The 12,438-nt window shown below is 42.7% G+C and overlaps 1 protein-coding gene and 1 long non-coding RNA gene across 2 annotated transcripts in view; both read left to right on the forward strand.

The window, feature by feature from the left end:
• The window catches only part of LOC112073831 (gliomedin-like), a 9,673-nt gene extending 1,403 nt beyond the window's left edge, over window positions 1-8,270 (forward strand). The window contains 16 exon segments of the mRNA XM_070440296.1: window positions 1-211; window positions 290-387; window positions 935-972; window positions 1,133-1,173; window positions 1,888-2,038; window positions 2,849-2,858; window positions 3,161-3,174; window positions 3,176-3,243; window positions 3,587-3,727; window positions 3,998-4,084; window positions 4,205-4,330; window positions 4,490-4,606; window positions 4,609-4,639; window positions 5,237-5,469; window positions 5,472-5,609; window positions 5,612-8,270. The exon segment at window positions 1-211 is cut by the window's left edge and continues 227 nt beyond it. Of these exon segments, the coding sequence (XP_070296397.1) occupies window positions 1-211; window positions 290-387; window positions 935-972; window positions 1,133-1,173; window positions 1,888-2,038; window positions 2,849-2,858; window positions 3,161-3,174; window positions 3,176-3,243; window positions 3,587-3,727; window positions 3,998-4,084; window positions 4,205-4,330; window positions 4,490-4,606; window positions 4,609-4,639; window positions 5,237-5,469; window positions 5,472-5,609; window positions 5,612-5,700 (1,593 nt within the window). The 3' untranslated portion in view covers window positions 5,701-8,270.
• A 3,317-nt stretch (window positions 8,271-11,587) lies between these two features.
• LOC139025219 (uncharacterized) lies at window positions 11,588-12,064 on the forward strand. The gene is made up of 3 exons (XR_011476692.1): window positions 11,588-11,756; window positions 11,850-11,898; window positions 11,991-12,064. It is a non-coding gene; the product is annotated as an uncharacterized lncRNA (long non-coding RNA).
• Window positions 12,065-12,438: the final 374 nt, after the last annotated feature.

Raw genomic sequence — 12,438 nt, forward strand, 5'->3', positions numbered from 1 at the left:
CATCAGGGGCAGGAGGTGACTCAGGGGCTACATCAGGGGCAGGAGGTGACTCAGGGGCTACATCAGGGGCAGGAGGTGACCCAGGGGCTACATCAGGGGCAGGAAACGGGGCGAGGTGGACTGGACACAGGAGAGGAGGTACACCCTGAGTTGAGAGAGGAGTTACACCACGGGTTGAGGGAAAAGATGGACAAGGAGATGGACAAGGAGGGAGGCGAGAACAGAAAAAAAAAAAAAATTGGGGGGGGGAAAAGGAAGAGGGGAAGGGATGGGGAAGGAAGGGTAATATAAAGACATGAGCTGAACCACAAACACAGGAAGACAAAGGCTTCAGAAGATGAGATACAGGACGACATGATGATGATGATGACCTATTCTATGGTGCCGGTAAGCTAGGCTACTCCATGTCTCTTTGTATACGTGTGTTGTGTGTGTGGTGTGTGTGTGTGTGTGTGTGTGTGTTGTGTGTTGTGTGTGTGTGTGTGTGTGTGTTGTGTGTGTGTGTGTGTGTGTGTGTGTGTGTGTGTGTGTGTGTGTTTGCGTGTGTGGCGTGCGTGCGTGCGTGCGTGCTGTGCTGTGCGTGTGCTGGTGTGTGCGTGCGTGTGGTGTGGCGCTGAGGTATGTAGTGAGCATCTCAGACGTAAGCCCTGGCATTTATATACATGATCCGTTTGAAAGAGAAAAAGCTGTGTTTTACATCTAGAACAAACAGTGATAGAAAAACAATGAACAGACTCTTAACAGACTAGATTCATGACTCTTGTTAAAACAAAACTGTGTTAAAGTCTGTTATGTCATTTTTATAAAGTTTCATTTATTTAATTCTATTGTATTCTACTGAAATGTTCATACATGCTAAAATGTGAAGACATGCTGTATGCATCTGGTTCTTCTCTTCCTAAATAAAAGGGGTTTTTTGTTTGTTTGTTTCCAGGTCAAAGTGTTGTTGGATATCTGTAACAGCACCAAGGGGTCTGCATAGCTGGTATGTCCACTGACAAGAACAGTAATAATAATTAACACTCTTCTTTCCCTACTGTAACTCTGAAGTGAATTCAAGTGGAGTTTCACACATTTTCCAACATGTTTTCACCAGTCAAGGTGCAGTGTGTTATCATCCCCTGATCTCTCTATGTTGTGTTGTAGGACKACCCGGCCCTCCTGGACCCCCTGGTAAGTTGTCAACTGATTAAACACTTTAATGATTCATATTGATCATCTCAGCCATCACTCAAACCCTTTTTAGCCGTGCCACAGCTTTTTGCTAGAGTGACCCATAAGCATTTCCCAGTAACTTGGTGTAACCGTGGCGAAATGACAGACAACAACCTGGACCCCCACATAATGTTAAGTATACCAAGGACTATTCCAGAGCATCTCTGGGATATTGCTTAAGATTGTGTATTTATTAAATGTTTTGCCCACGGATGTGCATCTGTACTTCAGATATTACTCCCGCATGGTTGTAATGTGTCTGTATATGATAGGTCTGCCTGCCCATGTAAAGTACTGTGGTAGTAATGTGTTTGTATATGATAGGTCTGTCTGACCATGTAAAGTACTGTGGTAGTAATGTATGTATGATAGGTCTGCCTGACCATGTAAAGTACTGTGGTTGTAATGTGTTTGTATATGATAGGTCTGCCTGATCACGTAACGTACTGTGGTTGTAATGTATGTATGATAGGTCTGCCTGATCACGTAACGTACTGTGGTAGTAATGTATGTATGATAGGTCTGCCTGATCACGTAACGTACTGTGGTTGTAATGTGTTTGTATATGATAGGGCTGCCTGACCATGTAAAGTACTGTGGTTGTAAAGTGTTTGTATATGATAGGGCTGCCTGACCATGTAAAGTACTGTGGTTGTAATGTATGTATGGCAGGGCTACCTGGCCTGCATGGTCTGCCTGGGCACAATGGCACTGATGGCATCCCAGGACTAGACGGTCTGCCTGGGCACAATGGCACTGATGGCATCCCAGGACTAGACGGACTGCCTGGGGCTGATGGAAAACGAGGGAAGAGAGGTACYGAGTGAAAGACCCTTTTACAGTAACAGAGAGAATCGTTCTTACTCTGTATTTTCTGCCTCATTGTATCTATCTGTCCATCATCTGATGTGTCCATTATGTATTGTTACCTGGGGCTCTGTCTGGTTCTGTGACTGAAAAGAGAGAGATAATAGAGAGAACAGAAAGGGTAGAGCAGATCTCCTCAGGGTCACAATAACATGCACCCTAACACACACAACCTCAGACAACACAGCAAACACACACCACACACACACACACACACACACACACACACACACACACACACACACACACACACAACACACACACACACACACACACACACACACACACACACACCACAACACACACACACACACACACACACCACACACACACACACACACACACACACACACACACACACACAGATCTCCACATACATAACACTTTCTTTCACCTATTCTTAATTAACTGTCATTGGACAGGCCATTCAGATCTATCCAGAGATATGTGATGTGTCATAATGCTGAATCATGTTCTCCACTGTGGTGGCTTCGCTTTCTCTCCATTCAAACACCATAGATCCGGAAACGGAGGAAGAAAGGAAACTGCTCTTCTGTCCACAGTAGGACTAAGTTATTCATGACTCTGTGGTTTTGGGCTGCTCTTGAATGGGCTGTAAACCTCATTCTCCCATCAGCCCACTGGTGCGTTCCTCAGGAGGGAAGGACATGATTCACACCCTATTTCCTATATAGTGCACTACTTTTGACCAGAGCCCTATGGGCCTGCTCAAAAGTAGGGCACTAAAAAGACAATATTTTAGCAGCCCAGGAGAAGTGAATGGAATGGTTTACTGGATTGGCTTTGACTTGATGATCTTGGAATTTACAGACTGGAAGCGATGATTTAGTAGACCCATGTCTAGTTCACATTGTGGGAACTCTTTTCTTAACAGTAGCTCAGATATAAGAACCCACGTCTACACATTACACAGCTTACTCATTTGATTGTGGTCTTTATTTAGGGTTTCTTTTTGGGTCAGGCCTTTATGAATTCCTGTTCCATTCCATGTCTCAAGCTAGGATTTGTAAATCACCTGTACATATGAAAACGATAACCGTGTTCCTTCACAGGTGAGAAAGGTGAGCCGGGGGAAAGGAGATAGAGGAGACCCTGGACCGCAGGAGAATACACAATCGTCCAACGATGTCATCTTGGAGGGTAGAACGGACAGAAATGACAATGTCCATTGTCACTATGAGATACCTCACAATTACAACATCACTATGACTCCTATAGTACATGATGAGACTTGCTGTAGGCCCGTCACCATTGTACACTCAAATGGTTCAGCACATAACTTTATTGCAAAATCTTAACAGATCTTCATTAGAACTGAAAATGAATGTGGTCTTAGCACAACACTTAARGTACCTGTATATGTTGCAACATTAGTGGGCAAGCCCTGTCCTGTTTCATGACCAGTCGATCCAGTTTATGCCTGGACAGCTCTACTTGAAATGCAATGTGATTGTGAAAATCCTTGTCTTTTGGGTCTGTCTAGGCCCCCCAGGTCCGGCTGGTCCTCCTGGTACTCCAGGCCCCATTGGCCCTCCTGGACCTCCTGGCCCACAAGGACGCCAGGGGCCCCCCAGAAACAAGAGCCACCGGGCCAATCTTTCCATCCACGCTGCCCAGACCCTGGGTGGGTAACTACCCTGCACACCGCTACTTATCCTACCCAACTCCCGAATCTACCCCCCCCCCATCCATACTGCCCAGACCCTGGGTGAGTAACTACCCTGCACACTGCTACTAATCCTACCCAAGTCCCGTATCTACCCCCCCATCCATACTGCCCAGACCCTGGGTGAGTCAGCCTGTTACTATCTATCCTACAGTTCCTCTACCCACCTCCAACTCTCCTACTGATTCTAACATCATCACTTTCATTGATTATCATTGACTATTTCAGATCTGTCACATGCTGTACCAAACGATGGGACTCTGTCCGCCAAAGAGGCTGGGAAGTTACAAGAGATACCACTAAATAAGAAAAACGGTACAATGACTTGCATGACTTCAAGGATTTGTTTAAAAACCCTCAGACAAAACATGAATATGCAAACCAATCAATCTAGCAATCAATTAAACAATAAATGTTTTATCTTCTGTCCCCCAGAGTGCATCATCAAGTCACTGATCAACCCCCGTAACATATCTAAGATGGAGAGTACGTTCGGAACGTGGATGAAAGACACGGCTGTGCTGAACGACAAACGCATTTGGGTGGCCGAACACTTCTCTGGTACCTCCCAAACTCACACAACAGCCAATCAAATGTCTTTAGCATTTCTCTGGTACCAGCCAAACGCAGACAACAGCCAATCACATTATCTTTAGCACTTCTCTGGTACCTCCTACACACAACAACCAATCAAATGTCTTTTTGATTATCTGTCTCCAGGTCGCACGTTGAAGGAGTATAAGAGCATCACCTCATTCCAGAATGCCACCAGTGAGGTCATCGACGGCAGGAAGTTCTACCAGGGGTGTGGCCATGCCGTTCATAACGGATCCTTCTACTACACATCGCCGGAACCACCAACCTGGCCAGGTAAAGAACCATAGTCTGGCACCTCCAACCTGGCCAGGTAAAGAACCATTAGTTTGGCACCTCCAACTTGGCCAGGTAAAGAACCATAGTTTGGCACTCCAACCTGGCCAGATAAAGAACCATAGTTTGGCACCTCCAACCTGGCCAGGTAAAGAACCATAGTTTGGCACCTCCAACCTGGCCAGGTAAAGAACCATAGTTTTGCACCTTCAACCTGGCCAGGTAAAGAACCATAGTTTGGCACCTCCAACCTGGCCAGGTAAAGAACCATAGTTTGGCACCTCCAACCTGGCCAGGTAAAAGAAGGATGGTAATTATCCTGCTTGAATCCAATTGATCCCTTAGCTCCTACCGCACTAGATACTTGTCTGAGAACAATGGATAGTTGTCAGAGGGAAATCAAGGTGAAGCTTTTTGGCTTGTGAATTAAAGTCTTGAAGAAAAATATTCTGTCTGTGATGTCCCTGGCTGTGACGATCCTGAGACTGTTTTTCTTCTGCTGGTGTGGCATTGTGGTGCACAGTTCCTAAGGAAAGCAAAGGAAATGTGGAATGTAGATTGTTTATTTCTACCTCCATCTCTCCATCCATCCCCCAGGTTCGACCTGCAGTCCAAGCGTCTCCACACCCTGGCCATCGACAATGCTCTGTACCACAACCTGTCCTACCTTCTCTACAACTCCAAGACCTACTTCAAGCTTGCGGCGGATGAGAACGGCCTGTGGCTGATCTTTGCCTCCAGTCTGGACGACAGCATTATGGTGGCCCAGCTGGACCTGAAGAGCTTCTCCGTCACATCGTACATCAACACCACCTACCCCAGGACCAAGGCCGCAACGCCTTCGTGGCCTGTGGCGTGCTCTACGTCACCGACACCAAGGACACCCGTGTGACCTTCGCCTTCGACCTTCTGAAGGGGAAACCGGTCAACGTGACCTTTGACCTGAGGTCCCCTGGCGGGGTGCTGGCCATGCTTCCTATAGCCCCAATGACAGACACCTGTATGTGTGGGATCAGAGCTACGTGAAGCTGTATGTGGTGCACTTCATCTCTGATGACTGAGGATGTTTTGATGGTATTCTGAGGGTGTTTTGATGGTATTCTGAGGGTGTTTTTATTTTTACAGTATTCTGACATTGTTTTGACAGTATTCGGATGGTATTTTAATGTTATTCTGATTAAAGATGGCCAGCTTTTTAAAGTGCTTAATTAAAGATGAACAGCACTAGTGAATATTATGTTTTTTATATTTTATTTTTTATAATATGTACAGCTCGTCTTTAGTTTTATGCCATCTCAACAAGGACTCTTTTCTAATGGCTTTTTGGGACTGCTGGCTGGGATAAAACACCCTTTTTGTGAATGCTGCTAAATAGTAAATATTACAGCTTTCAAAGATGCACACACTGTACCTTTTCCAATGTAGAGTTTAACTGAATAAGGGCTTATCAGATAGGAAGTAGATCATTATAATATAATTGTTATAGTCATATTGTATTGTGGCGATGGTTTAAACAGTAAAATAATTGCTGTAGTTTTCCATATTTTTCCATATGAGATCTTGGAATTATCTTTTTGTAAGGATACTTAACCGTTTGACTTGTTATATATTGTTTTTATGTCTCTCACTTGTACATTATATTTATTTGAAAATGTAACTTTTTAAGGTCTACCCTGGAAACCTGGCTTTTTGTGGAGTTAATACTATTTATAGCTGTAAAGTCCTTACTGACTTTCCTGTGACTGCATGAAAAAATATGTATCAGAAATGAGTTTCCATATTTACTTGGATCCTACCATGACCAGCATCCCTTACAGAGGGCAAAATGTTTTAAAATACCTATATTGGAAATCTGTACATATGTTTATTCCGACAATGATATTTGCCGCTGCATGGTCTCTACTGATTATCATGTCTAGAGAGAGAAAATACAGAAACAAGCATAAAATCAACCTGATGAAATAAAAATATTTATTCAACTTACAAAGGTATAACTTTGACCACGGTAGAACAGCCTGCTATATATTTCTGTCTCTCTCTGGACTCTCTCCAGTTCTTTAGTTACAGCCTCCCCATAGTGAGCTTTAGATAGATATATACTGTAGATACCTGAACAACACTTTACTTAAAGCACCTTTTTATGAAGTGTTAATATCTTTATAGACATGAATATCCCCTTATAGAGCATTATGAAGTGTTAATATCTTATATAGACAGAATGTCCCTTATAGATGTTATAGAGCATTATGAAGTGTTAATATCTTATATAGACATGAATGTCCCTTATAGATGTTATAGAGCATTATGAGTGTTATAATCTTATATAGACATGAATGTCCCCTTATAGATGTTATAGAGAATTATGAAGTGTAATATCTTATATAGACATGAATATCCCCTTATATGAGCATTATGAAGTGTTAATATCTTATATAGACAGAATATCCCCTTATAGATGTTATAGAGCATTATGAAGCATGTACCATAAAGCAAAACAAGGCTCGGTACCTTTTTGTAAGGCGCCTAGCGTGTTATTGCTTCACTGTGATGTTTTTAATGATGCTCTATGACTGCATCTAAAAGGTGACCTATGAAAGTTTATAAGGCATTATAAAGCTTCATAAGTACTAGCATCATACACACGACAGACGAGAGAAGGTAGAATATGTAAACATAGATGTCAGAGATCAGACGTGGTACCCGAGGAGGGGGAAACACAAATCTGTTTAATAATAATACGTATAATAATAAAAACAATACAAACATTTAACAAAAGATACAACTAATCCAGCTGGTATGATACAAAACAAAAAATTAAGTAAAACGCTTTCATGTTTGTACAAGCTGCTGTGGTATTTCATATATTTATATATTAAAACTATTTAACTTTTTACTACTAGGCCAKATACAGCCAGACATTCATTTGTATATAACAGTAGTTTCTTTGTTCTTCCCATAMCCTATTCGTTTTGAAATAAACTTTTAGTGTCCCCAGATTTGAGTGCAAATATCTATTCAATAAGGTTTGTAAAAACAATACAGTACAGTAGTATCACCAAACACAAACCTATGCCATGTTGCACTGTCCCAGTAAAATACAGTATTAACCCCTTACATTCCTAACGTAAAAGGCAAAAAGTCCAACACAAATAACAACAGCCTGCAAAGAAACAACCAACCAACCAAAAACAAGTAAATAGTTCAACAAAAAAGAAAGAAAATGTTTGTGCAAAAACAGAACATAACAGACCCCATGTGTTTCTTTCTTCTCGGGGGGGGGGGGGTTCAGTGGAACAGACAGATGAGACATATAGACTACACACAGTCACAGGATCAAAACACACCATCTTCCAAACACAACGTTCTAGCAGTGAGGCCGCTGCTGCCGCACAAACAGGCTTTTGACGGCAGCCGGGCGGCAGATACAGAGAGGTGTGATCACATAGCTAGGCTCAATCAATCAATAGATCAATCGATGGAGTAGGCTAGCGAGTCACTGGGCAGCCAGTGTTATGGGATGGGGTCACTATGGGGATAATGTGCCATTAACAGTGAGATTAACAGTGAGATTAGCCAGGGAATGAAGAGGATAAAACCATTTCAACAAAATGCAGATCCAACAACTTTAGAGTCACACCAGACCACTGACTAAAGGAACCACAGCGCTGGTTAAATGTAGATGCTAAGAGAGTTGTTCAGCTTATGGGCACAAAATGACAACAGATACACACTTTTTAAGAGCTTGAYSACTTGTACAGAGCACTARCATATCAATAAACCATGTGGTTGCACCGCTTAAAACGAGAACAGGAAGTCATGCATAGCTTTCATATGGACTGACACACTCGTAAACGTCCAGCAGTCCAGAGACGCCTTTAAAATGACAGGAAATCGAACTGTTAAAATCAAGTATGGAACCTGTTGCTTTACGTTTTAATACACGCTTTAGGCTTTGGGAAAGAAACAAATATTCACAGCTCAATTGATCTTTTCTGATAGGATTTCCGCGAGGTAAAGTCATACCGTACACTCTCTGTCGCTCTCTCAAAGCTGCTGAAACATCGGTCATCTCTCAACCTTTCACCTCTACGTCACTCATATCATTAGAGCCCTCTCAACTAGCCTATCCAGTAGTGTATATTACTTAGTGACTATCTGTAAACCTTTACCCGATCTCTCTTCGTCTCTCTCACACAAGTCTTGGCTCTCTACACAACGTTATACTAGTGAAAGAAAGTTGGTTAATCTTTCAACCTCACTCTTCCTCATCCACCCCCATTCAGACATACCACTTTCAGGTATTTACGTTTCTACAAGATGTTGAATATTCTAGTGAAAGTTTGGTTATCGTTTCACGTTCAACCACTAACCAATCAGATGACCTCTCTACAGACAGTACAGGAAGTGGTTTGGGTCTACAGAATGTCGAAGATGCTAGAGGGGATGTTGTAGCGGTCGGTAGAACCCTCATCTTGAGGTTCCGTCGCCGCAGGTGAATATGCGGTTGCCGGGGCGGGTCTCCACCTGCATAACGCCTGCTCCATGTTCCGGAAGATGGACTGCTTGGCATGCTCTGTGCTAAACGAGTGACTGAGGCCATGGCCTGCCAGCTTCCACAACTGGAGGAGAAGGACAGGTAGTAGGAAAGAGAGAGTAAAGAGAAAGGCAATGATCAATACATTAAGGAATTAATGATGTCTTTCACAATCCTGTGACTTAAATACATTTTTACACACATTTGGTCATTGAATACAGCTAGAGAGCACAGATTAATGGTTGACAGGGTTGGAACATTCCATTTCAATTCAGGAAGATTCTCTTTAAGGAAGATTCTCTTAGAAATACTAGGATAGATAAAGTAATCTTCTCACCCCCCCCCTTAAAAATTTAGATGCACGTATTGTAAAGGGCCGTTCCACTGGATTCATAAGGTGAATGCACCAATTGTAAGTCGCTCTGGATAAGAGCGTCTGCTAAATGACTTAAATGTAATGTAAATGTAAATTCTAATTCCATTTTCCTCATTAAAAGTAATAAGGAAAATCACCTTCATGCCCTCAGCTGAGCGGTTACGAAGAAGTCTTCGAGACGTCGAGCGCCAGGGCTTTGACGCTGAGTCGTGGGCCTGGAAGGTGTGTAGCAGCTGTCTCTGCAGATGTCAACACACACACAAAGCCCTTCCTGCCTCCCGAGATCAACAGCTGCTGCTTGGGAGCGTACTGCACCACCGTCGCACCGCTCTCATGGCACGGGAAGGCTGGAGAGACACAGATGACATTCTAATACGAGTTATGAGTGACAACACTAATACAGGGGAGAGAGGGGTAAGTTGAACCAAACGGTAAGTTGAGCCAGCCTTGTTTCTACGAGAAACCATACACAAAATGTATATTTGACAAACATTTAGGAAGAGACATCATTTCATGGAGTCTGAAAAAGTGGTAAACAAGGTTTAAAAAACGGATTTCACCAAGTCAAATGAAATAATTTTGTTAGAGGTTTCGGTTGAGCCAACGGTGAGCCAATGTCCATGGGATAAGTTGAGCAACGGTTGAGCCAACTGTTGAGCCAATGTCCACGGGATAAGTTGAGCCAACGTTTTGCAAGTTGAGCAAATGGAGGTTTTATTTCCAGGTGTGTAGCGCGAGGTAGTATCGCTGGGTATCATTACTAAAACCAGGGCCTATGTTAAATGTGTTAAAACAAGTACAAAGTTGTAGTGTTAAGCCCGTGTTAACAGATGCTTAAATTATTAAAGACAAACGAGCCATTGTATGAATTGTGATCGGGAAATAAAGACATAGTTTAAATAGGCACAGAAATGTGTAGGCAGCTCAACTTACCCTGTTCCTATGCTCAACTTACCCATAAACAGGGTAAGATGTCCAAAGAGCACCTTATTTTGGCCAAGCTATGTTTTCAAAACTGTAATGTTTCCATGTAATTTGTTATTTCAGGATACACAACAACACCTGCTTCGCGATCAAGGACCCCAGGAAGAGTAGCTGCTGCCTGGCAGGAACTAACGGACCCAGAAGAGTAGCTGCTGCCTTGGCAGAACTAACGGACCCCAGGAAGAGATAGCTGCTGCCTTGGCAGGAACTAACGGACCCCAGAGAAGAGTACTGCTCGCCTTGGCAGGAACTACGGACCCAGGAAGAGTAGCTGCTGCCTTGGCAGGAACTAACGGACCCCAGGAAGAGTAGCTGCTGCCTTGGCAGGAACTAACTGGACCCCAGGAAGAGTAGCTGCTTGCCTTGGCAGGAACTAATGGACCCAGAAGAGTAAGCTGCTGACTTGGCAGGAACTAACAGCCCCAGGAAGAGTAGCTGCTGGCCTTGGCAGGAACTAATGGGGATCCTTAATAAATACAAATACAAACATCTAGTTCTTGTTGCCTATTTATAAATGATTTATTAACATCTTATTCATTGAAGTTCTTGTCTCTCTCATCATTGAACCTCTGCTAGCTACATTCTTCACCTCTGGCCTAAGAACAGCAATTAGTCTGGAGTTATCACACATTACTCCCAGAGTTCATGCCTTATTGCTGAAATATCTTTGTTAAAAATAAGTCTATATTTCCTTGACGAGTGATGCAGAATGTAAAAATGTCCTAACTTACCCCACTCTCGTCTACTTTGCTTGATCAGTCAAAATTTGACCGGTCACCCAATCTTTCATGTAATGGAGACACACTTGTGGCATCTAACTAGTTCATTTGACTGGTTTATCTACTGTGGTAACTTTGCATGTTAATTTCTGGTGGACTGAAATTACAACTAAATCTTACCATGAGGCATGGCGTTACTGCTGGTGAAATAAGAGGTACAACTAAATCTTACCATGCAGAATGGCGTTACTGGGTGAAATAGAGTACTAACTAATCTTACCATGCAGCATGGCGTTACTGGTGAAATAAGAGTACAACTAAATCTACCATGCACCATGGCGTTACTGGGTGATAATAGAGTACAACTAAATCTTACCATGCACCATGGCTTACTGTGTGAAATAAGAGTACAACTAAATCTTACCATGCAGCATGCGGTTACTGGGTGAAATAAGAGTACAACTAAATCTTACCATGCACCATGGCGTTACTGGTGAAATAAGAGTACAACTAAATCTTACCTGCACCATGGCGTTACTGGGTGATAGAAGTACAACTAAATCTTACCATGTCACCATGCGTTACTGGTGAAATAAGAGTACAACTAAATCTTACCATGCAGCATGGCGTTACTGGTGAAATAAGAGTACAACTAAAGTACCATGCACCATGGCGTTACTGGGTGAAAAAGAGTACAACTAAATTTACCATGCACCATGGCGTTACTGGGTGAATAAGAGTACAACTAAATCTTACCATGCAGCATGGCGTTACTGGGTGAAATAAGAGTACAACTAAATCTTACCATGCACCATGGCGTTACTGGTGAAATAAGAGTACAACTAAATCTTACATGCAACCATGGCGTTACTGGGTGAATAAGAGTACAACTAAATCTTACCATGCACCATGGCGTTACTGGGTGAAATAGAGTACAACTAAATCTTACCATGCACCATGGCGTTACTGGGGTGAAATAGAGTACAACTAAATCTTACATGCAGCATGGCGTACTGGGTGAAATAAGAGTACAACTAAATCTTACATGCACCATGGCGTTATGGGTGAAATAAGAGTACAACTAAATCTTCCATGCACCATGGCGTTACATGGTGAAATAAGAGTACAACTAAATCTTACCATGCCGGAATAAGCCACATCTGTACATGCACATGTGTTAGTTGTA

This window comes from Salvelinus sp. IW2-2015, unplaced genomic scaffold (genome assembly GCF_002910315.2).
Source record: "Salvelinus sp. IW2-2015 unplaced genomic scaffold, ASM291031v2 Un_scaffold2387, whole genome shotgun sequence".
Classification (NCBI taxonomy): Eukaryota; Metazoa; Chordata; class Actinopteri; order Salmoniformes; family Salmonidae; genus Salvelinus; species Salvelinus sp. IW2-2015.